Genomic DNA, 27350 nt, shown 5'->3' on the forward strand with positions numbered 1-27350 from the left:
CCGGATCCGGGGGGCCCGAAGGAGGCGGCGGTGGCGGTGGCGTCGGTGGCCGCCCCCGGCCCCTCCGCCCCGCCGCCCCCTTCGCACCATGCGCAGCGCCCGGACGCTGCTGCTCGCCCTCGCCCTGCGGGTGTGTGCGTTGGACAGCGAGACGCCCTCCGGTGAGCGGTGCGGGATGCGGGGGGGGGGGTTGATGCGTGGTTATCCCTCAGTCGGAGTTTGGGTGCGGTGGGTTTTTGGGTAGTACGGGGAAACTGAGGCACGTGGATGGGGGTTCTCTCCGTTCCGGGTCCGGCTGCGCTGTTGTGTTGGTTCGCTGCGGTGCGGGGCTGTGCCGCTGTGCGGGGAAACTGAGGCACGGAGCAGCGCTGCGCCGCCCGGGATGGGGCTGTGCTCGCACCGCGTGGTGGCAGCTTACAGTGGAGGGGATCCGTGTCTGGAGCGCTGCGCTTTGGGTGGATTGGGGGGTCGTTGTGTTTTCCCCCGTCTGGAGCGGGGTTTGAGGCTGGAGGTGCCGAATTCGGGCTCAGCCCCGCACCGCCCCGCTGCCCGCGGGGTGCCCCTTCCGACGGACCGGGGATGCTGCGGTTCGGGGGCTCTGTGTGCCTCCCCCCCATCCCCGTGGGGCTGTTATTCCGTCCATCCCATCGTTAATCCCAGCGTCTGCTCCTCCCGGTGCCCGTGGGATGCTCCGTGCTCCTCTCCGGAGCGTACAAACTTCGGTGCTTCGTTCCGATCGCACCGTGGCTGGGTTACCGGCATTGCGCTGCTCGCAGCGGGAGCTCTGGGGGGCATCGCCTCGGTGTCAGACGCTATAGGACACCGAGCACCTGCTGCTCATCCCCATCACATCGTTGCAACCCCGGAGCTTCGATGTGGAGTTGCTCCCTGGGATGCGCTGCTTGTCCCCCCCGACCCATTGGGGGGCTCTTCCAGCAGCATCCTGGCCATACAGCGGCAATACAATATTTAGCATCGGAGCGTTCCCTTAAGAGAGGTTCCCACACTCGCAAAGCTCGGGATGGTGGCATTGGGGTGGGCTCGGTGGGGGTGTTTGGCCTCTCCGCTGACCCCGCATTGTCTGCGCCGAGTGAATGGGAGCGGCCGCGTTCCCTTTGTCGGGTGTTGGGGTCGGGGAGCGGAACAAATGCGGCCGCGTCGCTCTGTAACGGCCGCGTCCTCATCATGGGATAATAGGGGGGGGATGGAGCTTCGCTTTCCCTCTGCTGGGTCGGGATCTCGGGGGCTGGCCTGGGGTTGGGGCTGTGCTGCTGGCAGCCCCTGCGCTGGTGCTGAGCATGGGATGGGTTTATTTTTTGCCCTCCTGCCTTTTCTTGCTGCGTTGGGAGGAATCTTTTCCCTTGGCTGCCGTTCCATCGGCGTTTCTTTGCTTTTTATGCCACGCTTGGTGCTGCCGAGCACTGGGACTGGCATCGGGGTGCTGCAGCACCAGGTAATGATGACCCCACGCAGGGTCCCCGCATCCCAGGGTGCTCCAAAAGCTTATACTGCTGGGGATGCAGCACCCTCCTCCTACGCCCCCTGTTTCCATCTCTCCATATCCCCTTCTCCCTAGCAGCAAAGGGGCACGGAGGGGCTTTTGCTGCCTGTGAAGGCAAAGCAGAGCAGGGGGATATCAGAGCTCCCAGCTGGATGCAGTGCTGTGCTGTGTTGTAGGTGCTGCGGTGCCGTTTTTGTCCCCCCTCGGTGTGCTTTGCTTTTGCTCCGGTGCTGCTCCCCCTGGTTGTTTTCTTGGGCTGGACCTGCCCTGCCATCCTGGTGAGTCACCTCCTGGCCCGCACTGAGCATTTTTTCCCTTATCCAAACTAAGGCAAACCTTCCAAATCTCAGCTTCCTGGGGAGCGTTCCCTGCTCGTAGCCAGCAGGATCCAAGCCCTGGAAACCAGAGGCTCTGACCCTTGCCTGGGCTGCAGCCCCCCCCCCCTCACAGCCAGCCAAAGACAGTGTTTTTCCTCCAAATTGAGTGTTTCCCCCCCACTTAGCACCAGGATGGAGCTTGCATTGCTCACAGCCATTTCTCAGCACAGTTCCCAGAGCCCTGAGAACCACTTTGCCCCTGGGCTGTGCTCCCTTTGCCCGCTGGTGGCCCCCCATAAAGGTCCCCCCCAAGTTGTTTGCAGCTTTACTGCTGGCAGCCACAAAGGGGTTAAGTGGCAGGAGCAGGTAAATCCCTTCCGCATGCTCGGAGCGGGGCTGGGGAGAGCCTTATCAACACAGCCCTGCCATCTGCCTGCTTAAACCTCCATAAATAAGCTTTTTTTAATAATCTATTATTAACATGCACTATAATTGTCTTATTAGACGTGTCTGGGAACCTTTAGTTGCTGCGTGATTAAATGTCACATTCCCAACCCTTCTCCTCCTCCTCTCCCAAAGGCAGCTGGAGGTTTTGCTCTGGCAGCTGCCCCTGAGCACCATTCCTATCCCTTGGAATATTTGCCCCATGCTGTGGCGCTCACCCAGTCCCAAAGCAATGACACTGGGGAAACAGAGGCTTTTCCCTCCATGGTGAGAAGGATTCCCAACACTTCTCCCCCCCCCTTGGGCTGATCTCCTCCTTCTTGGCAGCCTTCAAATAAAGCCGTCCTGGAGACAGAGCACTCTCTTTCCGCTGCAGATGGCCTCTTGGAGCCCTGCTCCGCCACTGCCTGGCAGAGCTGCATTGGGTTTTAATGCTGGGATACATCCAGATGAGGGTCAGGGAGGTGCTGGGCCTTGGTGCAGCTGCGGGGCATCCTGGGGACACTGGGCTGAAGGGTGGATGTGGGCAGGAGGAGAAGGAGGGTGAGGGCTGGCAGGCACCAAAGGTCCTTCCCCACTGCTGGTGTTTGCGGAGCTGTTTCCTGGTGCACGGATCCAAAGTCCAACCTTGCTGTAAAGCTCAAGGCCAGCCCCGTTCCAACCCATCGGGCTGGTGCTGTGGGCACACAGACCCACGCAGACCCACAGACCAGCTCTGTTCTTGCTGTGCACCGTGGGGTGCAGAGCACTGCCTGCTTCGTCCCCAACAGCAATGAGGTCCTGCTTGCATCGCATCCTGGAACAAGCTCAAGGTGGTCGGGTTTTAATGCCCACCCGAAGCAGAGCTCACTCACTGCACTGGTTGCATGTCTCCCTGCCGTTCCCCTTCTTCCTGACCCCAAAGATGAGGGGTTGGCTTTCCCGGAGCTCCGGCGCTGCGCATTATGCGGCCGCCAGAGGGAGCGGCGACAGCGGCCGCTGCAGCAGCGATATTGTCCCCGTGCGTGGGGACCCCGAGTGGGGCACAGAGCAGAGCGGTGCTGTGGATGGAGGGAGCAAATATTGCATCTGGAGCGATGCTCTGAATCTGTGCTATGTGATGGAGCTTGAGAAGGAGCTTTTACCTGTCGTGGGGTGGCTGCGGCAGTGCACGTCTCACCCTTTGGTTTTGGAGACCCCCGTATGTGCTGATCAGACACTGATTGCCCAGACCCTTCTGTGTGCGTGAGCTCTGGTGTGTGACATTATTAACTTAATGAGGGCTGTGGCTTGAGCTGCTGTTTGAGCCCCTCCGCCTCGACAGCATGAGGGGACAGCAGTGACCTGATCGTGGTAACAAGGCTGTTGTCCATGCAGTGCTGCTGGTTTGACCATTCAATGGCATGGAGCCCCCAGGCTGTCTGAGCCTCACGCGTGTCCCTGTACCAGAGCCATCCACAGCAGTGATCCCAATTAGCACAGATAGGAGCATGCACTGCCCTTTGCCTGCCCACATCCCATCATTGCAGCTGGGGCATCGGGGGGTGATGGCATCATAGGGATGGTCGCACTGCAGGGATGAAGTGCTGAGACTCAGCTGCTTCCCAGTGAGGTGCCTTTGGGGTCTTCCTGTTGCTGCTGGAACCTGATGCACTGGATGAGATGGAGCATCACATGGTGGATGAATGGATTGCAGACAAACAGCGTTTCCTTGCTTGGGTGGATCTGGAAGTGCCCGTAGGACTGCACAGTGGAAGATATACCCATGTATGTGGGGTACGGCCACGTATATGGGGCTGATGTCTCTGCTTGGTTGTAGGGTATTCCATATTCCTCATGGACCCTTAATGTGGCTCTGGCAGAGCCTGGGGAGCTTTTGGCTGGCTGGGAACCTCCAAAGACTTTGCCTGGCACAAAGTGAGATGCCTTAGTGTGGTGGCTTAGCACCAAATATGAAGCATTTGCTATGTCCTGGGCTGGTCCACATGGGGCTGCACCTAGTGCTGCCTTTTCCTAAGAGCTTTCCCTGTGCTATTCACTTTTTGGGTTCTTATTTTCAGCTTAACAGCCACATTCTGCTTCCCTTTTGCTACGTGATAACATCCCATTGATTTTGTTGCCCAGCAGACAGCAGTCCCGCTTCGCTCCAGTATTAACAACATCAAAGTGAAGCAGCACATCTCCGTGCTGGAGAATTTCTGGTTTTATCAGCATCACTCAATGGGTGAATCCACTTTTGCTGCCCAGCGTTTGCATCCCCAGCCTCGTTGAGGTCCCCACGTGGCCCATCCTCTGCGTGGGAGAAGCTGCTGAGATGCAACAGATTGAAGAGAAAGGAGAAGGGTGAAGCTGTGTGATGGCCGGGATGCACCCAGTGCTGCTGTGCCTCATTTCTGCCTCTCATCTGCCTGTCTGCAGCAAAAAGCAAAGCTTGGGTCAGTGCTGAGGCTCAGTGCAAGGCTCAGTCTCAGCCGTGGTGTTGCTGCGTCCCTGCTGTGTTTGAGCAGTTGGCTGCTGTGTGTTTGGGAGCAGAACAGGGCAGCACAGACTGCTTGGCACAGCCCTCCCCACAGCCCCAGCGTGTTCAGAAGGGGAGTTCAGTTTTTTTTTTTAAGACAAATGACACGGACCATTTGCAGAGCAAACCTGGCTCTGCAGACAGCGCTGCGAGCAGAAGGAGGGAGGTATTGAAAGCAATAAATAAACCTTTGGGAAAGGCAGCTGAGGGCTCTGGTGGCTCCGGATTTACAACGTGCTCATACCAGCACCTAGAGCTCTGCTTTGCAGTTGGGGCTGCTCTGCATGGCTCTCAGGATGCACATATAGAAGGGAGCCTTCCCCATAGGCACCCATTGGTAACAGGGGGCAGGAAAGGCCAGATGACCTTTATTTTTTTGCCATTTTTTAACCCCCAAAGAGCAGGAGGAGCAGAGCTGTCAGCCCTGAGGCTTAATTGCATTGTGAGCAATGGATAATGGCAGGACAGGGGGCTTCCAAAAGCCTGCCTTTGTTTTCCTTCCTGCAGTGCAGAAGAGACAGCCCCGACTTTGTTAATTAAGCGACGGTTAATTATGAAAGGGCTCATATTGCAAGCTGAGCAGCCCACAACCAACCCCTTCCACACTGCTTTTTCCATTGCATTCAATTGTGTTGCATTGAATTCCCCCCCATTTCCTATGGGATCTGAGGGTGCTGCAGCATCTCAGCACCGGGCTCTGAGTTGTGGGTCCCAGCAGTGGTGGCTTTGCAGGTGGGTCATAATAAATAATAATAAAGACCCATCAGGAGGGTCTTTAGCAACCCAGATGGATGACGTCTGCAGTTGGTTGTTCTCCCAGCCCTGTGCCAGGCACTGGGGTTATCAGGCGTAAGTGACTTATTATGCAAATCCTCTGTCTTAATATCTGGCTATTCTCTCCCTGGAATTGCATTGGCTAAACCCCATGCGTTATTGGAGCTGCTAATGTTTACGCATTAGCTTCTTTGGCTAATATACAAGGCTTCAAGTTGCAAATTGACGTTCCTTACAGCTGAGCAAATTATTTTTCTATTAAACGCAGTATTTGAAATGATTTGGAGAAGCAAAACAAACTACTGGCAAGAATCTTAATGTCGCTTGCTTTCCATGTCCTTCTAATCAGCTTTTATCGGGTCCAGGAAATGAGTACATTTGTTTCTTAAAGACATTTCTATTTTGCCAAAGTGGGCAATGAAGAGAAGCAGGGATTGGGGGGTTATGGCAAGATATGGTGTGTGTGATGCACGGAGCTCCAATTTGCTGGACCCAAGGGGCTTTTAAGCTACAGAGACTCCAGTTTGGGGGGGCTGGGGCAGCATTGAGACAGAAGGGCTGTAGTGTGGGACATTGTGCACCAGTTGGGTTGGGAGAAGGGATGCTGCAATGCATGGGCTGAGCTGCTGCAGGGAGCAGAGCGAGCTTGCAGGATGCATTCCCAATCCCCCGCGTCTGCTGCCTGCACGTGGGAGCTTCCTTCCAGCAGAGCCTGGAAATAGCACAGCCGGGTGCTGCTGTTGGGCTGGGAGCTGTTTGGTGCCGTGTGCGTGTGGCAAGGGAACGTGCAGCATCTCTATGTGCTCCTGGGTATCCATCCTTGCTACCCGGCTGCCGCGTCCTGCTGCATGTCCCATCATTGCCATCTCCTCTTGTGGCTGGAGGGAACCTGGTTCCAGGTGGGGCTGACAGAGGGGCATGGGAGTAGGGAACCCCATCACCAGCGCTGTTGCCTTGCAGTTAAGGGCAGAACCCAGAGCATATTACTGAGATGTATGTGGGAGAGGTGTTGCATTAACCACAGCTCAGGGCAGCCTGCATTTGGGGCACGGCCCTGTTTCTAAAGCCTCTCTTTGGCTGAGGTGCATTGCATCCCCATCCACACATCCCTGGGATGCTCCATAACAACAAGGAGAAGCCCCTGGAGTCTGTCCCACAGTGTTAAACAGCAAAGGACATAATTAACATCAAGGCGAGAGGAGCGCCGCCTCCATGCATAGAATAGGTGGGCAGACATGCCTGCTGCTCCGTGTTCTCTTTTCCTCCTTCCTCTGCATGGATCTGTCGTCTCTTCCCTCTCCATCCCCTGGGTTTCGGGGGCTGTCAGCTAATTTGGGCTGTTCCAGCATCATCTGGGATGCTCGGAGCTGTTGGCACCAGGCAGTCGTGCCCACGCTGATATTTTAATCTGCTCTTGCTGCTTGCTTCTCACCTCCTCCAGCTCTTGGAGCTGCTCCTTCCCTGGCACTGAACCAAGGCAGGGGCTGCTGCGGGGGCCTCTGTGTTTCCGTTTGTAAGCTTTGAGGAAGCGTCTGGGACCCAGAGCAGCTCCTGTGGAGCATGAGCTGCTGCTGCCAGCATCCTTTGGGTGGCTAAAACCATCCTGGTGCTGGCAGGTGGGGAGTTTGGGTTGCAGGGAAGCCTTGCAGTTGATAAAGCCTGAAGCTTTGGGGAGTGGTGTGAAGGTCCGTATCTTGCTGGGATACACAAGGAGCTCAGTGTGTTGGGCACTGGGTTGTGGGGGTCTGGGAGCTCAGGTGCTGCTATGCTGAATGGAGAAGGGGCTGCATGAGGAGGGTGGTGAGGATGCTCTGTGGGATCAGGGATGGGGGATCCTTCATGGGGATCACAGAGCCCTGCTGCTCTCTGGGATGGGATTAAATCATCCCCACAAACAAATTGCTCCCTCTACAAATACTCACTCAGCAGACTGCAGAAGGAAAACACGTGCACTCTTCTTTTCCTCTCCCCCAAATCACTTAGAAATTTCCAACACTTTTGCATTTCTTTTTTTTTCCCTTTCCTTTGAAGGAATTGATCACATTTCTGCTTCTCCTTCCCATTGGGAGGCTGAGCCAGGTGGTGAGTGCTGTCAGATCCGGAGATGCTGCGATGGGAAGGAGCTGGGAGTGCATCCACACACAGCGCTGCCGTGCAGGGCTGGCACAGCACAAATGATCCTTTTAGTGAGAGGCTCTGAGAAAGCAGGCAGGCTCGGCTCCTCGGAGCTCTGAATGGGAGAAGATTCGCTTTTAGCCCTTCTAAATGAGGTTTCCTCGTTCTTAGGAGGGAAACAAAGCTGGATGCTGAGGCTGGAGTGCTCCCCGGTGCTTTAAACGCTGAGTCTAAAGGGAGAGAAAAGCTCAGTTCTGTTCTCATGGATGTGAAGCATTATAAAGAACGACTTTATGCATAACTTGTAGTGGTGGGCATCATAATCTGGCTGTTTTGGAACTCTTTGGAGATCCATGAGGTCCCTGCCCTTCAGGCCCACGTGCCCCAGCAGTGGGGAGGCTTGAACAGTGTAATTTGGGGTTAAAATACAAATAACCCACAAGCATCACCCTGACCTGGGCTCTGCTTTCCCACTGTGACCCATTCAGGGGACCTTTGCCTTTCTCTTCCTGTTTGCTTTCCTGTTTCCTAATGTGCCTGCCCTCACCAGCCCAGGGGTTTAATTACCCCTGGAGCCCCAATATTGGCAATCATTGATTTTAGCAAAACAACGGGGTGGTGTTAATGAGGCAGCTTGAAGCAGCAGCTCCCCAGAGCTCATTTTCCTATGGGAGGATGGATGGATGGATGGATGGATGGATGGATGGATGGATGGATGGATGGATGGATGGATGGATGGATTCATGGATGGATGGATGGATGGATGGATGGATGGATGGACGGATGGATGGAGGGATGGATGGATGGATGGATGGATGGATGGACGGACGGACGGATGGATGGAGAGAGAAGGGGTGGATGTGGAGCCCTGCAGACCACAGATGTGCAGCTCTTGGCTTTGGTGCATCTTTTGGCTTTGCAAAGGGAAAGAAACAACTAAAGGTGCTCGGGGGTGGCAGCCTGCAGCTGGGAGTCCAGCAGTGCAGTTGCTGTGGTTGCTGCTGGAGGTCTTGTCTGAGGCTTGGCACTGTTGTGGCAGCTCCTGTGCTGCAGCTCGAGTCGGGTCATGGACTCATTTTAGTTGGTCATTGAGTCCTAAGTCGGCTGTGACCTGATGTGTGTCTGTCTGTCCACAGCGGGCTGCACCTTTGAGGAGGACGACGACCTGAACCAGTGTGAGTACAGCCAGGGTGAGGATGATGACTTCGGGTGGGAGCTGGTCCGCAGCTACATGATGCCACACCTGACAGCCGACCTGCCCCACGGTGAGTCCTCACCCCCCAAATCTAGAGCTGGTCATATGCCTGGGGTGGGAATTGCCCCTTGATTCACCCTCCATCTCCTGGTTGGGATGCTGCTGTGCCCCATGGCAAGGTGTGATGAGCTGCGTTGGTCCTTAATGTGGCCCTGGGGATGTCACAGCCCTGACATCTCAGGAGCTGTGAGAGGAAAAATGCAGATGGAGATTTTTCTCTTCCCTTTTAAAATCACATCGCTTTGAAGCCACTCGGTGTTACTTTGCAGGTCTGGCTCCTTGCTCTGATGGCTGGGATGGGGGGACTGGGGTTAGGGGGGTTGGTGCATCCTGGGCACCCAAAGCAGCCTTGTGCTGCAGGAATAATTACAGATAATGGAGATAATTGCTTTAAACTGAGCTAACCTAATTTGTTCTTTGATGGGGCTTTTACCTGGGGGCAGCAAGACGGGAAGCGGAGCTGGGGAGGGGATGCTGGGGGTTGATGTCGGAGTCTCAAACCTGTAATTGGAGTTTCTGCTCAATTTTCAGCTGCAATTTAAAAGCAGCAACAAAGCAGACCAGTTTGAAGCCAGGGGGCTTGCAGGTGGCTGGATGCTGCAGTGCTGGGGCTGGAGCCTGCAGCATGGCATGATGCAGCCCATGGGTGTGCAGGGAGGGGTCCCAGCCACAGCGTGGGTCAGCGAGCAATGGGTGGCACCTGTGGGGTTCTCATCCCCTTCTATGGGGCTCCCCAAGGTGCCCCCCAGCAGAAACACCGTGGTGCAGCACCAGGATCCCTCCAGGGAGCACTTCACAAAGGAGTCTCGTGGTCTTGGATTAAAATGAGTTTTTCTTGGAGATCAGCCAGCTTGGAGGAGCACAGGATTTATTGGAGCGGATGCTGGCTGCTGGCCACCCGCCTCTACCTTTTCTTCCCTCTTTCTTTTTGTTTTCTTGCCGTGTTTGTTTTTCCCCCTCTCTTTCCATCTTGACTCATCTCTCTCTTTCTCATAAAGGAGACGGATGGGGCTCTCCCACGTTGCAGTTGTGCTTTTTCAGCTTGTTTCTGGGCTGCAGCCCTGCGGCTGCGGTGCTGCTCTGCCCACACTTGCGCTGAAGATGGGCTGGGATTGCTGGAGTAACGTTGGGATCTGTTGGATGGAGCAGGTGCAGGATGGAGCAGGGCTTTATGAGCAGCTCCTTTTGCTAGGTTTGCATTGCAAAGCATTGAACAGGTTCCCCAGATGGAGGAGAAAAGCTGAACACCTTGCATAGGGACTCTACAGGGACAGGTCCAGGGCTCACCATACACAGACTCCAGAGGCAGAGGGGATTTTGCAGCTCAGACCTCAGATACTCCTTGCTCACAGCTTTAACCTACCAATGTGCTGTTTTTCTCCCATTGGAAACACAGCCAGAAACTTCTTTCTGTTTTCATTTGAAAGGTTATTTAGTGCTTTTAAGACTCTATTGTATCTCCACGGAGCAGTCGGGCTTCTCCCTGGAAAACCACCTGAAAACTAAATTGGATTACATTACCCGTGTCCTCCCAGGTAGAGGGGCTGCCTGTCCTAGGGGGGATGGCTCATTATGAGGCGAGGTGACAGCCTGCAGGGCTGGCATGTCAATTAAAGCTGACCTTACATTGGATTGAACAGCAGAGGAAGGATTTACCAAACGAAGCACGGCATCGATCAAACCCTCTGCACTAATGGACACAGCACTGCTGGGGAGGGAAGGTTTCCTGGGGGGCTGCAGCTTATGCCCCCTTCCCGTAGCTGCTGAAGATGCCCGTTTCATGATGAGAGGCTTGAGAATAATTCCCATTGTGCTTTTTGGAGTGGGTTTTTGCTGTGCTGCCAGCACATGGACGGAGCACTCTGGCTGCCCGGCCCTGTGGCTCTGGGATGCTGCAGGGCAGGGATGCAGCCTCTCTGCCTCCCAGGCTCTGGCTCTGCTTGAAGCAATTAGCAGGGTTTTTAATCACAAGCCCTGTGGGGCTGCATGGTGCACTGGGACCGAGTGCTGCAGTCCCTATGTGCTGGCATTGCCCTGCTGCTGCTCCTGGGGGCACCCAGCTGGGGTTGTGCTGCCTTAAGAAATGGGCTGTATTGAAAAACAGCCAGAAATGTGCTGAAATTAGGAAAAATACCTGCAAGAAAACCCAGGGGCTGCTGAGGGATGTTGCACCCATCCAGCCTGTTGCCAGAGCAAGGAGGAGCTCCTGAGCACGTGAATGTCCCCGTGCCTTTGCTAGGCTCGCTGGGTGCCCACGGTGCTGCTTGGTGGGAGGACAGTGCGTGGATTCATGTAAATTAGCGGTGAGAGCTATTAATTATTAAGGGGATGCTGTCAGGAAAACAATGGTTGACTTGGATAAATGGCCTGGCTTTGTTAGTTATAGCATGTGCAGTAATTAAAAGGGATGGAATCTGAATGGTCTTCTCTTTGCTGGCGTGGGTTAGGGTCAGAGCTGGCCATGGGACCCCTGCATGACTCTGCTCCTCCATGGCAGGGTTTTGCCATGCAGCTTGCAGGGTGGGTGATGCATTTTGGGTCCCCTTTGGGTGTTCAGTCTTTATAGGTGAGCATTGGCACCTATGATGGCTTTGGGTTGCAGCACTGCCTGCTGGTGTGGGATCAAAGGCTCTGGGGATGGGGACAGCAGGATGTGGGCATCCCAGTGGGCTCGTTACGCTGATGAGCATTTTTATCCCCACGAGCACCTGCTGAGCACAGTTTAATATCAGCAACAACTGCGTGCTCAATGATACGAGAGAAATGGGAATTAAATGGGTCGGGTCAGGGTGGGGGCACATTGCTGGAGCTGTGGGCATTAAGGGCTTGGTGGCACATGCAGATTTGGTGTCACAGGGGAACCGTCTCCCTCTGCCTTCCCTCATCCTCAGGATCCCCCTGCTTCCTCCATGTCTCCACCCCAGGGCTGAGTGCAGGCACAGTTGCATGCTCTCCCTCCTTTTCCTCTCCCTCAGGCTCCTACCTGATGGTGAATGCCTCGCAGCACGCCGCTGGCCAACGGGCCCACCTGCTCTTCCAGGCACTGAGTGAGAACGACACGCACTGCCTGCAGTTCAGCTACTTCATGTACAGCCGTGATGGCCACAGCCCTGGCACCCTCAATGCCTACGTGAAGGTGATGGGGGGCCCAGTGGGCAGCGCGGTCTGGAATGCCTCAGGTTCCCATGGCCGCCAGTGGCACCAGGCTGAGCTGGCCGTCAGCTTGTTCTGGCCCAGTGAGTACCAGGTGAGTCCACCCCCGGACCCCCTCGCCCCTTACAGACCCCATGTCACCTGCTATAAATGTGCCTTAACATCCCTTTGCTCAGGAGATGGGGCCAGCTCCAAAGGCTCGGTCCCGGGTTAGGGGACCGCTCCGCCGCGCCTGACCCCTCTGTTCGGTGCCACAGGTCCTCTTCGAGGCGGTGATCTCCAGCGAGCGTCGGGGCTACCTTGGCTTGGATGACATCTTGCTCTTGAATTATCCATGCTGTGAGTGCAGGTGGAAGTCGGGGCTGCTGCTGCGTGGTGGGTGCTGCTGGGCTGGGATGCTCTTAGGGACTGTGAGCGCTGGGGTGCAAGCTGAGCATCCTGTTGTCACCAGGGTGTTGGATCATTCCTTGGGCAGCCCTACCTCCATCACCAGCAGCTCCTGCACTGCTGCAGTTGTCATAGGGCCTCAGGGAAGTGCAGGCTCCTGCAGGGATGTAGGTCCTCCTCCATGGGCTGGCTGGGCTGTGCAGATGGGACTTGAGCCCATCCATTACTTGCAGGAAGCTGCCAGTTCAGCTCCAACAGGGCAAGTTTTGGGGCTTCAGTTGAGTTTTGAGGTAGACAAAAGCCTCCTTAATACTCTTTTTTTTTGTTCCATGGCAGCAAAAGCCCCTCACTTCTCCCGCCTGGGTGACGTGGAGGTGAACGCGGGGCAAAACGCCACCTTCCAGTGTGTGGCTGCTGGCAAGGCTGCTGAGGCAGAGCGCTTCCTCATGCAGGTGAGGATTTGGTCCTTGAGGGCCACATTTGGTAGCTCTAAGTGCCACACTGAACCCTCCAATTGCCTTTCTCTCCCCACTGAGCAGAGGCAGAGTGGCGAAGTGGTCCCTGCTGCCTCTGTGAAGCACATCAGCCACCGGCGCTTTCTGGCCACCTTTCAGCTGGATGAGGTGTCCAAAGGCGAGCAGGACCTGTACCGCTGTGTCACCCAGTCCAGCCGTGGCTCTGGGGTCTCCAACTTTGCTGAGCTCATTGTGAAAGGTGGGTGCCCACTGTCATCTCTATGCACTCATGCTCACTGCATTCATTCTTGCTCCTGATTCTGGGGGTGTCAGGGCACTGAAATTGCATTAACTCGCTGAGTCAGTATGCAGTGGCTCAACATAAAACTGGGACACTGTCTTCCCCACTGGCCTTAGTTCATTGATTCTTGATTGTAGTTGAGGGGAATTAATTCATTCCAATGAAACTTTGTGGCACCTTAGTGAATGTCAGGCAGTGCATCTTCTATAAATAAGATTTGGTCATATGAAACCTTGATGCTTCCAGGGCCGTTAGAGCGATTTAATGACTGCTTTGTGTTCAATACTTTGATGCCATTCCCTTATCATAGTTTTACTTGTCCTCTGGGTATGCATACTCCAGCTTTAGGATGGGGTCAGATGCTCCAGCTGCTTCTCCTCTCTCTTCCAGAACCCCCAACTCCTATTGCTCCTCCTGAGCTGCTGGCTGTCGGAGCCACCTACCTGTGGATCAAACCCAACGCCAACTCCATCATCGGAGACGGGCCCATTGTGCGCAAGGAGATAGAATACCGCATGACCTCGGGGCCGTGGTCAGAGGTGCACGCTGTCAACATGCAGACCTACAAACTGTGGCATCTGGATCCAGATGTGGAGTATGAGATCAGAGTGCTGCTGACTCGCCCTGGAGAAGGAGGCACGGGACCACCTGGACCACCACTCATCAGCCGTACCAAGTGTGCAGGTGGGTTGGCTCCTCTATGGGAGCTTGTTTTATTGCCCCTGTGCTGTGTCTTGTAACCCTGAGGGGCTGGCTTCTGACATTGGTAGAGGAGCAATGGTTTCATGATTACCTCCAAGCTGATGACAGTCGCTCTGTGTTCAATTTCCAATGGTCTCCACCTCCAGTCCAGGCTTCCAATGCTCTTTCTGTGTGATACAAGCATGGATTTCACTCCAAACCCAGAACATGGTGGGATTAAGCAATAGTTGTTCTTCTACCAGAGAAATGGCTGTGGCTCAGTTACCAGCACCACATCCTCCTGGATGTGCCAACCTGCATTCTGCAGCATCTTTGGACCAGCCCTTGGTGGCAGTGGGCTTTGCAGAATCTGATCCAAAAGGAGCCTGGAAGAATCCACTTAGAGGATAAATGTGCCCTGGAGCAACAGGAGATCCAGCACTGTCACCCATGTTTGACACTGTGCCTGTGTCCGTGCAACTGTGTTAGCAACTGTGAGCACGGGTGGCTTGGCATTGGCACTAATTGCATGGATATATCAGTGATGTTGGTGCCTGCAGACATCCTCGTTAGCTGAGCTCTTGCTGAATTGCTATTCCTATCTGTGTGTGTTGGCCTGGGGATGCTGGGCTGGCTGTTCCCTGCTGATCATTTAAATGCACTGGAATAAGGAGATGTGTACTTGATGGGTGGAGAAGATGATGGGTTGGTTGCTGAGGGTGATGGGGCTGAGAATCTTCATTGTGCTAACAGTGGTACCAGAGCTGAGTCCTTAAACCAGGCATAGAAGGGACTCGGGCTGGGAGTTTATTAATTTTTTTTACTCTCTCTGTCCTATTGAGAGCTTGCCATCAGCTTGATGGACAACTGAAGGCTGCCATCTCAGTTGCAGTGTTGGGGGCCACATTGCTGTGCTCCCAGTGTCCCATTAATGGGTGAGGAGGAGCGGATGCAGTGCTGGTGGCCTTGGAAGTCACAGGATGGTGAGGTGGGAAGGGTCCATCTGGCTCACCCTGCTCCAGCAGGGCTACCCAGGTCCACATGCAGCTTTCAATTCAGAATCTCCAAGGAGGAGGCACCTCAATCTGGGCAATGTGAGGCAGACCCATTTTGAGCCATACTCTCACTCTATGAAGCCTCCACGCAACTGAAGCAAAGTGAATTGTGCTTTAGCTTAAACACTTGGAGTGATGTGTTTCGGTTCTGTTCTCTCCCTGGCAGAGCCCATGCGAGCCCCCAAAGGCCTGGCTTTCTCCGAGATCCAATCCAGGCAGCTGACACTGCAATGGGAACCTCTGGGCTACAACCTGACCCGCTGTCACACCTACAGCATCTCGCTGTGCTATCGCTACCTGCTGGGCAGCAGCCTCAACCAGACCTTCCGCGAGTGCGCCAAGATGGAGCGCAACGCCAACCGCTACACCATCAAAAACCTGCTGCCCTACAGGGACATCCACGTCAAGCTCATCCTCTCCAACCCCGAGGGCCGCAAGGAGGGCAAGGAGGTGACGTTCCAGACAGATGAGGATGGTAAGGCCATGTAATAATGGGTTTGGGAGGAACGCTGTGGGTTGGTTGGGTTGTGATGGGGCTGTGTCTATCCAGAGAAGTCCCCATCCTGTAGCATTTCAGCTGTGCCCCATGCAGTGATGTCCATCTCAGCTTGCGCCCTCATTAATCCTGTATTGTGGAATTAAAGCCTAGCAGCAATAGCAACAATGATCAAAGCTTTGCACTTAGGTAACTCCTTTCATCTGCGGAGCTTGGGCTGATTAAGTTGGCTTTGCTGGGTTTCTTGGTGAGCACTGTGAACTGGAGGTCAGTGTGTTCCCAGCACAGCTTCGATCAGCTTCCCTGTGCTTTTCTTCCACTAACTTTGCCTTTGAGTTGCATATATGAGCACTTCATGTAAAGCCAAACTGTTTGTCTTCCCCTGCTTTCTGAGACCCAGTGCTCTGTCCAGGCACCAAGAAAAGGTTCATACCCTTCATGCAAACCTGGCCTTGGTCTTTAGTCCTGTTTCAGTCTCTAAATACTGAAACCAAAGTGATTTCTAAGGACACAGCACGCTGTGTCCTTAGACCTGAGCCTGCTCAGCCACCAGCACCCAACTCTGTGCTCCTGAAGCCTTTTATATCTCTAATTGCTTCAGCTGTTTTCACTGTGCTGTGACTGCTGCAGCTGCTTTCTTATTGTATATTAATACAGTAGCTCCAGATGTTTTTTTTGCTATACTGTAATCACTCCAGATGCTTCTCACTGTACGTTGATTAAGCAGGGCTGGCTGCTTCCCCCTTGGACTGAACTTTGTACAGTGAGCTCTTTCCATCCCAGGAGGAATCGACATTTCTTTGGGTTTATAGATGCACTGCAAATGTTATAAGTGGGTTTGGCCCAGCTCGCCCTATTCAATTTATCTATGTTAGATATTCAGTTTATCTAAATTAGCTAATGACAGGGTGTGAAGCTCAGCTGCTGCAGCTCCTGCATTTCCACTGCCAGGGCAGTGTAGTGTCTCTGAAAGCTTGCAGAGGAGCAGCAGTGGGAGCCTTGGCTGTGCTGAGAGCTCTGCAGCCACCTCACTGTGTGATGGGGATATTCCCACCTTATGCTCTCCACCTCCATGGGACTGGGGTGTTCCCTGCTGTTTTTTAAGCAACCAGACCTGATAGGGATGGGCTGAATCTTTCCCCCTCTGCACACTATGGCTTGGTGACGATGATCTGAGTTAGCAGAGCTGGGCGACAAGTGGCCCCCCATGCAATTAAGGGGAGAGGGTGAAGACTGAATAATAGAACCTTGGATTGTGTTTTATTTGAGTCTTTTGTGCTTTGTTTGCATCGTCTGTTTGTGCATCACTGGGGCTTCTCTTGGTAATTACAGGCCTGTCAGTCTCACTTCAGTGCCTGGCAAAATTATGGAGAAGATTATTCTGGGAGTTATTGAGAAACATCTGGAAAGCAGCACAGCATTGGTCAGAGCCAACATGGGTTCATGGGAGGAAGGTCCTGGTTAATGAACTTAATCTACTTTTATGGCAAGGTCACACGCCTTGTTGACCAAGGAAGCAAATTGATGTAATCTGTGGTAGGGTTCTGCAGAGCTCCATTTTAGGGCTGCTGATTCCCTGGCTTTCCTTCCTTCCCTCACAGCAGAGCGATGTGTTGATGCTGCAGGGAGCCAGCTCCTTCTCTTGCTGAATGCAAGCCAGAATAAATAGGTGCAAATACAGGAATATGTGTGTGGCAGAGGGGTTTGCACACTGCTGGGATCTGCTGTCACCAGCGCTAGTGGTCATCCTGGTGTGTGCACCAGCTTGTCCCTGTTGGTGTGCACACATCCTCATACAGTCGGAGCATTTCCCAAATCAGCAGAGAATGGTGTTGTAATTAGTGCCTACAATCACTGCAGAGCACACTGTCCTGTGCAGGAAACCAGAAGCAGGCACAGAGCTTTGTCTTCTTGTAAGGCCAAGGGTACTGATGAGAGGGATGCTCGCAGCCCTTGGCAATATGACCATGGTTGTCCTCATCCCACAGCACTGGGCCACATGGGGTGGTGGCTGTGCAACCTCTGCAGTGAGCAGTTGGCTGGGTTTGATCCTCTGTGCCTTATACTGAGTGCATCCCCCTGCCATGCCTGTGTGGTCATGGCATGTTTTGTATCCATAGGTGAGCACCCTGCGTTTGTTTTGTAGGAGAAATACTTATTTATAGGTATACACATACCCGGACCCAAATAGCAGAGCTCAGCAAAGCTATGCTGAATGTAATGCTCTCGGTGATATCTTGCCTGGATTGTGTCCCACCTGAGGGCTGTTCCCAAGGTAATAACTGCTAATGATGGTTCTCACTGTGCCTCCAGCATCCTGGTCCCACGTGAGCTATGCCGGTTTTCTGGTTTAAGTGGGTTTAATTGCTCCAGCAATTGCTTGCAGCAGATGCTGCTGCTTGGGAATAATGGTCTTGGCTGAACAATTGCCCATCCTGCCCTCCTTAACAACCCCCTTGGGTTGGGAGTGGGGGAAGGATGATAAAAGAAAACCGTGGCAAGTAAGCGAATATCAATCCTGACACCTTCCGCCCTGTTATTTGTAGCTGCTGGTGGTGGTGTTAGCTAAGTAGGGAGAGCTGGGGAATGGTGAGCCCTGTTGCTGATGGGGGAGGAAGGCTGCACTCAGAGCAAACCCCAGTGGAACTCATCCTAATCCTTTTCCTTTCTCAGTGCCTGGTGGCATCGCCTCGGAGTCACTCACCTTCACCCCTCTGGAGGACATGATCTTTCTGAAGTGGGAGGAACCCGTGGAGCCCAATGGCCTCATCACGCAGTACGAGGTACGTCCTGAGCCCTGGCACCTCTGGTACCCACAGGATGATCAGATTGCTGCAGGGAGGAAGGGAGCATGGTTCCAGCCCAGTGAAATCCTCCTGACTGCAGGGTTTCTCTGCTGGGTATCCCTGCTTTCAGTGCCAGCACTGTTCTCCAGCAGCAGCTTTTCCAAACACATTGCACTTTACCCCAAAACACAAGCACAGGTATCAATAATCCACGTGGGTCCCTTCCAACTTGGGCTATTCTGTTCTGTGATGTTCCCTGTAGTCCTGCTCACTCATGATGCACTACCCTGTCCTTCCAGATCAGCTACCAAAGCATTGAGTCCTCTGACCCTGCAGTCAACGTGCCTGGCCCTCGACGCACTGTCTCCAAGCTGCGCAATGAGACTTACCATGTCTTCTCCAACCTTCATCCTGGCACCACCTACCTCTTCTCAGTGCGTGCTCGTACAGGCAAGGGCTTTGGCCAGACAGCACTCACTGAGATCACCACCAACATATCTGGTAGGTGCTGTTTAATCTGGCTCTGATTGCTTCTTTGCTCAGGTCTAAGGGGATCCCCTCCTTCCTTTGGGGGTGTGTTGTCCTCAAGGTGATGTTTGTGCCATGCCAGGGGTTGGGTGAGGTGCTATATTGTAAGCACACAGAGCCCATCTTAAGGCTGGAGTGTTTGGGTCCTGTCAAGGTTGCATTCAGTGCTGTCTGCTGGGCCTGTGGCATTAAACCCCTCACTGCAACCCCCAGGTCCTCTCCAAAATACAATGCTTGCTCAAGACTTGAGGGAGTTTTGTATGTGCCTCAGTGTGGGCAGCCCTGCACACACAGAACTGCTGCTCAGTCCCACATGCTCTCTTTGCAGCTCCCACCTTTGACTATGGGGATATGCCATCACCACTGGGTGAGTCGGAGAGCACAATCACAGTGCTGCTGCGACCGGCACAGGGCCGGGGGGCTCCCATCAGGTAAACAAGGGCTGCAAGGGGCTGAGGGCATGGTGGGAAGGGCAAGGACATCCTTGCAAAGCTAACCTGCATCTTACACCTTCCACCCACCCAGTACCTACCAGGTAATCGTGGAGGAAGACCGGCCCAAGAGGATCAAGCGGGAGCTGGGAGGGCAGGAGTGCTTCCCGGTGCCGCTGACGTTTGATGATGCCATGTCTCGTGGCTCTGTGCACTATTTTGGGGCTGAGCTGCCTGCCAGCAGCCTCACCGAGGCCAAGCCCTTCACTGTAGGGGACAACCAGACCTACAGTGGCTACTGGAACCCACCACTGGAACCCAAGAAGGCTTATCTCATCTACTTCCAGGCCATGAGCAACCTCAAAGGGGTGAGTAGCTGTTAGCTTTCTGGGTCTCCTTGGGGATGCTGGTATATCTAGTTTGCCACCAGCTGCATGGTATCTCAGGGGTCCTGGGAAGTGGGGCTTGCTTTGAGTCCTTCTGCTGGCTGCTCACCCTTGGAGCCCACACTGTCTTATCTGGGAGCTGCCACCCAGGGCCTTGGGGACATGTTGGGAGCACAGCTGGGTGCTCCCCATCCATCCTCCTCACAGGCTGGGCATCCCCTGGGACATGTGAGCTCCCTGCCTGGGCCTGGCTGCTGAGGCTGGAGGGGTCCAACCTCAGCTCCTGCTGCTGTGGAACAGACTCACTTTCCCAGAGGGTAATCATTGGATAGAAAAGAACCATTTGGGAATGAAGAGCTGTCAACGTATTTCTGGGCCACCAGTTCCTTGGCTTAATGGCACCAACACCTGGATCCATCTGTCTTAAGCTCTGCTCTCTGTCTGGGCTGATTTCTTCCAAGGACCAGCAGGAGACTCTTACCATCCTCACGTACTCCAGCAGACCCCTTTCCAGCTGGGTCATGAGCTGCCAAACACGAAGCAGTGGGACCATGGCAGCATCCTCATCTCAGCTCCTGCACAGATCCACGCATTGGCTGGCAGCTCGCTTTTTGCAGGCAGGGATGTGAATTTTGAATCCTTCTCCACTGGGATCTTTCACACCTCGCTGGGTTGTAATTAGAGCTGAGACAGGCTGCTGCATCTCGGCTCTGGCTCGCTCGGGCACTGCTGGATGATAACTGGTGCTTTACAGCCTTCCTGCTGGGAGCCAATGGGTTTGCCTTGGCTTCTGTCAGACACTGAGAGAAAGCTGCATCCCAGCTTGGGTTTGCCATGGCTCTTGGGCCAGCTGGACCACAAAGCAGGAGAAACCAGACCTGGAACACTCTGGGATTGCAGCGCTGTGCCAGCTGCCCCAAGCACTTTGTGTGTGGGCAGATTTTGGTGTTGGGCTGCGTGGATGGAGCAGGTTTGCCAGCACTGGTGTCCCAAGGTGCTGGAGGAAGCTCAGAGAGAAGAACTGCAACAACAGTGGATTTTTTTCCCCACCAGAAATCAAACACATCAGAAGATGGAATATTTTAGCTGAACTACCAGCACAAATGCTAAGATTATTGGACAGCTGAGCTTGAAGTGATGATGGCAACATTAGCAGCACATGCAGAGCACCAGGGATGGAGTGTGAAGACTTTGCTCAATGACCTGGGATACTTTGGCTGCGATCTTTAGCTTAATGGTGACCTGCACATCCTCCAAGAGCTCGCTCAGGACCTTCCCTTTGCACACCGCTGAGCTTTATTGCCCTGATTAAACCAAAGGATGCTGGTGTAGGAGAGATTGTGGGGACAGATAATTCAACAGTGGGTGCTTCAAATCGATTGGAAACTCCTTCAATTTGAGGGCAAAAGCAAGCCAGGCTTGCATCCAGCTTCTGACTCCCCATCTCTTTCCTCTGCAGGAAACCCGGCTCAACTGTATCCGCATTGCTCGCAAAGGTAAGCTCCCTGCTCCTGGTAAACTCCTTGCTCATAGCAGCTGTTCCAGCTAGATTTCTTCTGCTGTGGCTGCAGACCCGGAGTGCTGCCCTGAGATCAGGGAGTGAATGATGGTTCATTACAGTTCAGTCCCATAGTGCTGGGAGGAAGCATGGTTGGTGCTTGCTTTCTTATGTGTCTAGTTTTTCCTCTTGCTAGGATTTTGTTCTGTTGCTGTATTGTAGTGGTTGTTGTAGGATGAGGCTGGTTGTGTCCCAGGGATCAGGAGGCAGAGAGGGATGTGCTTGAGGCACTGCAGATCTCCAGGCTGTGCAGACTAAAGTCCCTTCGTGTCTCAGATGGGATAAAACATGCAGAGCATCTCATGGGGAAAAATTACAGGGAAGAGACCTGGGTGTTGTTGTGCTCTATGCTACCACATCCTTTACATCCCCTGCATGTAATGGAGACAGCACAGTGCGTTACATAGAGTTCACATAACTGGATGCAGTGATATTTGTGAGTCCCTTCCAGCTCAGGATATTCTGTCATTCTGTAATTCCACATGCAGGGTGCAGCATGTTTGTCCATGGTCTGAACATTGGCACAGAGTGTATGCATCCATTGTGGTGCCCAAAGGAGCACTTGTTTCTTACTTTCCCCTCCTTGTGTTTTCCCACCTGACACTGCCACTTAGTTTTACATCCATTGCTGTGTGGGAGGCAGAGGAAGGTGCCCAGCCCTGGCTGGGGGTTACAGGAGGGAGCTGAGCACTGAGCTTCTCATGCTTTCAACCCTGGCAGCTGCCTGCAAAGAGAGCAAACGGCCTCTGGAGGTGTCTCAGCACTCGGAGGAGATGGGGCTGATCCTGGGGATCTGTGCTGGTGGGCTCGTCGTCCTCATTATCCTGCTGGGAGCCATCATTGTCATCATTAGGAAAGGGTAAGGAGACCTGCATATCCATCTGTCTCCTCTCTGCTGTAACCAGTGGGGTGCATTGCTAACTGGAGGTGACTGGGAGCCCCACTGCTGTACTGGGTGGACTTCAGATCCTCCTCCCAGCCAAATTGATGTCAGTAGTTGGGATCTATGAGATTTCTTCACTTGCTTCCCCTGCCACATCCAACCCATACCTGTCAGATAGGGGCTGACATTCACCCTGTCTGGGTAGTAGGGAAATGCTGAGCTTCCATGGGCTGAAGGTGTGGTGACCCTGGGAACCAATGTACAAAGTCCTGGGACACTCCTTCACCCTTGAGACTGTGCACCTTCAGTCCACAGTCACTCTCCTCTGTGTTTTCTGGTCTGTTACTGCTTTGTGCAGCCCTGTTAGTTCTGTATGGGCCGAAATGCTGCTGCATGGGGGATGCTGGGGCAGTGCTGAGCCTCACTGGCCCCATCCCTGTCCCTCTGCTCAAGGACGATGGGAGCAGCCCCATCCCCTGGGCAGGGGGAGATGCAGGTGCCTGCACAAGGTATGGATGCTCAGTCATCCCCACTCTGCCTGGACTCATTTGAATGCAGAAATACCTCTACAAGAGCAGTTACATGCTGAGCCCTTACAGCTTTTCTGGCTCTAAACGAACCATTCCAATTTGTTTGTGTGCTGGAGGGGAGCTTTCCCAACACTCACCCTTTGGGGACCCCAAACTCCTCTGCTTTCCCATGGTAGGGGGGGGGGTCCCTTTGCTCTGTGATTAGGGATGGGACTGTGGCCATGCAGCTGTTATTGGGGAAGCTCAGCAGGATGGGAGGGAGGAGGATGAGGGCTTTCTGGGACACTCAACCCCAGGAGCACTGGGGACGCAGCCATTGCTTTTTGCTAACGCGCAGCACCCTGGAAAGTGGCCTTTTACTGCAGGGGGCCCAAGGCAGCACTGAGCCGAGGGGGGCATTAAAAGCAGGGCTGGAATGGCTGGGGAAAAAAGGGCAGCAATTAAATGCTGTCCTTGTGCAGAGCTTGGGAGCGATGGGAGGAAAGTATGCTAATGGCCAGGGGGAGCGAAACAACCACAGCCCGTGCAGATCTGCACATCTCTTTATGGCTTTGTTCGCCTTGAAGGATTCACTCTGGTTTGTGCCAGCTTGAAAGCAAAGCTGTGGTGTGGTCCCATCACCACTGCAGCACTGTGAGGTGTGCAGGATTGCCTCCTCGCCTCCCTGTGCACGTAGTGCTGGGCTTGTTCTGGATGGAGCAAATGCTGGTGGTGCTGATGCATTTGAAGCCCTTTTGGTTCTTATTTTGGTGCTGTTGGCCCAGCAGGAAGAAAACCTCTGTGCTTTCCATTGCCCTTTTGCTTTGGTGTCCCAGCGTGAACTGGCAGATGGGGCCACAAATTAGACCCAGTGTTTGAGGATACGAACATGGAGCTGTTGGAAGCTGGGATTAGCTCATCAATCTCCTCTGGAGCGTTTTGCTGTTGGAAAATGCTGATGTGGTGGAATGGAAATGTGCCCCCAGAATCCACTCGTCTGTAATGAGTGGTGACAGCCAGCATAGGCGACCCTGGCCCCATGTTCCCTCATAGGGAAAAGCAGCCCCACCTCCCTGGGACAGCCTGAATTCTCAGCACGTTCACTGTTTAGTCTCAGGAAACATGAAATATCCCCTGGGCACCTCTCTGACCATGGGAGCCACAGGAGCCGGTGCTCAGGCTGTGCTGCCAAGATGCCTGGACTGCTATGGATGCAGCCAGGGTTCTGTCTGATGTGCTTGATTTTTCTGAGCACGGAGCTGGGCTGAAGTCCCTGGTGCTTTGTACGACAGCTCAGGGCTCCTCAGCAATAACTCATTGGTGTTAGGACGCGTGCAGCCCATTACCTGCTCTCCAAGGCTTGCTGCCAGAGACAGGGAGGAGCTGCCCTCAGCTTTCATCCCATGACTTGAGGCAGTGCAGAAGGAGGGTGGCTTGTGTGGGTGGGCTGAGAGGATGGGGACCCTTCTGAGATGCTCGTGGTGTGCGGGTGCCTGCCTTTCTGTGCTCTCCTTCCCTGCACGCTGCCCTAGAGCCCCACTTTCTCCATCAAAGAAAAGCTGCTTGTGCAATTTGTGCCGTTCTCTTTGTTTGCACGCTTGCCAGGAGGAACTACTATTCTTACTCCTATTACCCGTAAGTAATTGTCATTCTCTCTCTCCTCCTTCCCTCCTGCCCCCCTTGCTCTGCTGCTCTCCACTCCAACAAGTCCTTTTCTCTGTCAAGTACATCTTAAGGGCCTCTTTGGCTTGGGAAAATAATGCTTCTGAGCTCATTAGGACGGAAGGCAGTGTAAGCAGAAAGGGTCAGATACCCAGCATGGCTGTGCTCCTGCTGAGGTGGCCAATTCTACTTGAGTTCAGGGTTTTGGCAGCATTTTGCAGTGTCTTTTCCCCACTCATGTGAGGTCCTTCAGGTGGTGTGGGCTCAGGGCTGGTCCTGCCCGGGGGGAATAAGCTTTCTTATGGCCCCAAATATACCAAACCTTGGGGAGCTGGTCTGGGGTCTGGCAGTGCTGCTGGTTCATTGCTGTCCTTTTGCATCTCTCTGCAGCAAACCTGTCAACATGACCAAAGCAACAATTAATTACCGCCACGAGAAGACACACATGATGAGTGCCATCGACCGGAGCTTCACGGACCAGAGCACCCTGCAGGAGGATGAGAGGCTGGGGCTGTCCTTCATGGACACCCACAACTACAGCAATCGTGGTAAGGATGGGGAGCTGCAGCATTGCCATTGCTTTAAGTGTCAGAGCAGCTGTATGCCCCGCTTGGCCCTTTGGCTCTGACCACAGCTGTGCACGGCTGTGGGGTTTGTAGGGTTAAAGAGCCACAGCCTTCCTATCAGAGGGAGACTGATAACTGAACACCCACTGGAGTATGCGACTCGGCACTGATTTAGTTGTAAAATAACTCGTTCAGTGCCTCAGTTTCAAACATATGCTAATAACATCTGTTACAGTAACTCCAAGATGCTGCTTTACACACAGCTCTTCTCCACCGATGCTGGATTAATATGATTCCTGGCATTGTCTCGCAGACAGTAGAAGCCCAGAGGGCAAACTTTGCCTCCTTTTAATACATCTGTATAAGCGTATTATTTTTCAGTTACTGTCCTACTGGGGCTCCTCGAAACACTCATAGCCAGGCTGGTTTGTACTGAGATTTTTCTCCATCTTGGAGCTAGAATAGCCAGCCATGCTGTGTTTCTTATGGGAGTGGGGCTGTAGAACTGAATCTTGCTCCCACCTGGGCTGGGGTTGTTGTCCTGCTCTGCTGCTCCCTGTCCCTCTGCTGGTCCTTGCCTCAGTTTTCTTGCATTTAAACAAAGCCAGGAACACTTCTCATAAAGGGTCCTCAGTGTGGGTGACCGTGCAGATCCCAGCCTGCATGGACCTGCTGGCACACTGCAACACCCGCAGTTCTTTTCCTATTAAACTTGTTGGAGAAAGGCTCTGTATGGGCTGCATGAGGAGCCAGAGCTGCCAGCACAAGTGAGAGGCTGATCCTTGCATTAGAGCAGACCCCCCTCGCCCCCAAAAAAAGGCCTGGCAGCTCTGAGCAAGCCAGCATAGGTGGCTTTATAAGTGTTGTTAGGGAAACCACATCCAGGGCTGCACTGACACAGCAGAGCTGCTTGCTGGCACTGTGAGATCTGCAGCAGCCACCTCCTTGGTAGCAGTGAGGAACATCAGTTCTCGTGCAAACCCAAATTTCAGGATCATGTATGCTGGCCGTGCAGCAGCCCTGTGGGGTGAACATAGGTGAGCTGTGCCAGTAATTATATGGCGCTGACATAAGCTGGGTAAAACACTGCGTAAGCTCATGCATTAACCCACAGCAAGTCCCATTTGTGTCAGTGCTAGAAGTAAGAGGATGGTATCCAGCAGTGAGGAAAATTAACCATTAGGCTGGGCTGGGGACTTTGGCAAGGCAGTTCTTTGAGTCAGGACTTTAAGTGAATATTTATGCATGTGGCTCGTACTGGTCTGGATGGGAGGTAAGCGCTTGAATCAATGAGAAATAAGCAGCGAGCCCTCTTAAGATCTTGCCTACTGGTTTCTAAGAGTTGTGCTGTGGTCCTAAGAGGCTGTAATGGCCCTTGTGGGCTTTGGGTTGCAGGAACAGCTGCAGAGAGTATGGTGGGGTCTGGACCACCTTTGTCACTCTGAGAGAGACCAGTGGTGGGGCAGCCCCAACAGACCTTCCTTGTCCTTGCTCTGTGGGTGAGTGGGGCTGATGTGGGAGTAGTGCCTCAGACCCTGATTATCTCCTTATCCCTCCTGGTTTGCAGGTGACCAGCGCAGCAGTGTGGTCAATGAGTCCAGCAGCCTGCTGGGGGGGTCCCCCCGCCGCCAATGTGGTCGCAAAGGGTCCCCATATCACACTGGGCAGCTGCACCCTGCCGTACGTGTGGCTGACCTCCTCCAGCACATCAACCAGATGAAGACAGCAGAAGGCTATGGCTTCAAGCAGGAGTACGAGGTGAGAGCGTTGTGTGCTGTGTTTTGAGGAGGATACGTGGTAGGATGGATGAGGACCCCAGGATGTGGCAAGGTGGTGTACAGGACTCTTGTGCAATAGGATGATGTGGAGCTACAATGATCTGGAAGGAGGGAGCTGGAGATCACAGCTCTCTGAGCTCCCCAGGTCCTTAGGTATCAGCACAGGAGGTGTTCCTGCTTTTTCTGGCTGAGTCTCACTTGAGTTTTTGGCTGCTCTCTATTTAACCAGCAGTTGAAAAGCAAGATGAGCTGAAGCAACTCTGCCAGCCTTGCAGTAGGTCACCCAGCATCTTCTGCTGGTGCTGGGGGGCTCCTTGCTTAGGTCCTACTGACCACTTCCTCCATCTCCAATGGAGATGCATTGGTGAGCATGGACACAGCCTGAAGATGAGCAATTTCTCTGCAAGCTGGCAGCTCCCAGGGCCATGCAGAGGCTGCAGGAAGGGCCATCCCTGCCCTTGTAGGGAAGGCACATCATCCCTGAGGGTCACCACTTACATGGTGCCCTTTCCATCCCATTGGGCTGCAGCTCTTGTAACAGAGTGCAGAATTCTGCACAGCTCTGCTGCAATGCACACGGCCGTGCTGATTTCCCAGCTTCTCGGTGTCCCACAGTTCTAGTGATTGAAATTTCCCAGTGAAATTACTGTTTAATGTTCAGTTGTTTCAAGTGCAGGAGCTTTTTTTTCTTTCCTCCCCCTTTTTCATGTATTGGACAAACCAGGGCTGGCTATAATCATTAGTGCTCCTTGAAAAGCTGCTGTATGTTCTTGGAACCTAGTCATTTGAAAGCACTCAGATATTATGGGAGGGGAGAAAACATGTAATTTCC

General features: G+C 53.7%; 1 protein-coding gene across 5 annotated transcripts in view; it reads left to right on the forward strand.

The window, feature by feature from the left end:
• Positions 1 to 27350, forward strand: part of PTPRU (protein tyrosine phosphatase receptor type U) — a 41820-nt gene continuing 14470 nt past the window's right edge. For 2 of the 5 annotated variants that reach the window (XM_032448957.1, XM_015883638.1), the window contains exons 1-10: positions 13544 to 13883; positions 15102 to 15410; positions 18105 to 18214; positions 18517 to 18718; positions 19074 to 19176; positions 19271 to 19544; positions 21022 to 21058; positions 21841 to 21979; positions 24565 to 24722; positions 26308 to 26498. In XM_032448957.1, coding sequence (XP_032304848.1) covers positions 13559 to 13883; positions 15102 to 15410; positions 18105 to 18214; positions 18517 to 18718; positions 19074 to 19176; positions 19271 to 19544; positions 21022 to 21058; positions 21841 to 21979; positions 24565 to 24722; positions 26308 to 26498 — 1848 coding nt within the window. In that variant the 5' untranslated portion in view covers positions 13544 to 13558. Of the gene's footprint in view, positions 162 to 8784; positions 8914 to 11878; positions 12151 to 12313; positions 12396 to 12779; positions 12896 to 12982; positions 13158 to 13543; positions 13884 to 15101; positions 15411 to 18104; positions 18215 to 18516; positions 18719 to 19073; positions 19177 to 19270; positions 19545 to 21021; positions 21059 to 21840; positions 21980 to 24117; positions 24148 to 24564; positions 24723 to 26307; positions 26499 to 27350 lie in introns of those variants that run through there. The other 3 variants (XM_015883639.1, XM_015883640.2, XM_015883636.1) reach the window with 3 other exon arrangements.

Source organism: Coturnix japonica, chromosome 23 (assembly GCF_001577835.2).
Source record: "Coturnix japonica isolate 7356 chromosome 23, Coturnix japonica 2.1, whole genome shotgun sequence".
NCBI classification, from domain to species: domain Eukaryota; kingdom Metazoa; phylum Chordata; class Aves; order Galliformes; family Phasianidae; genus Coturnix; species Coturnix japonica.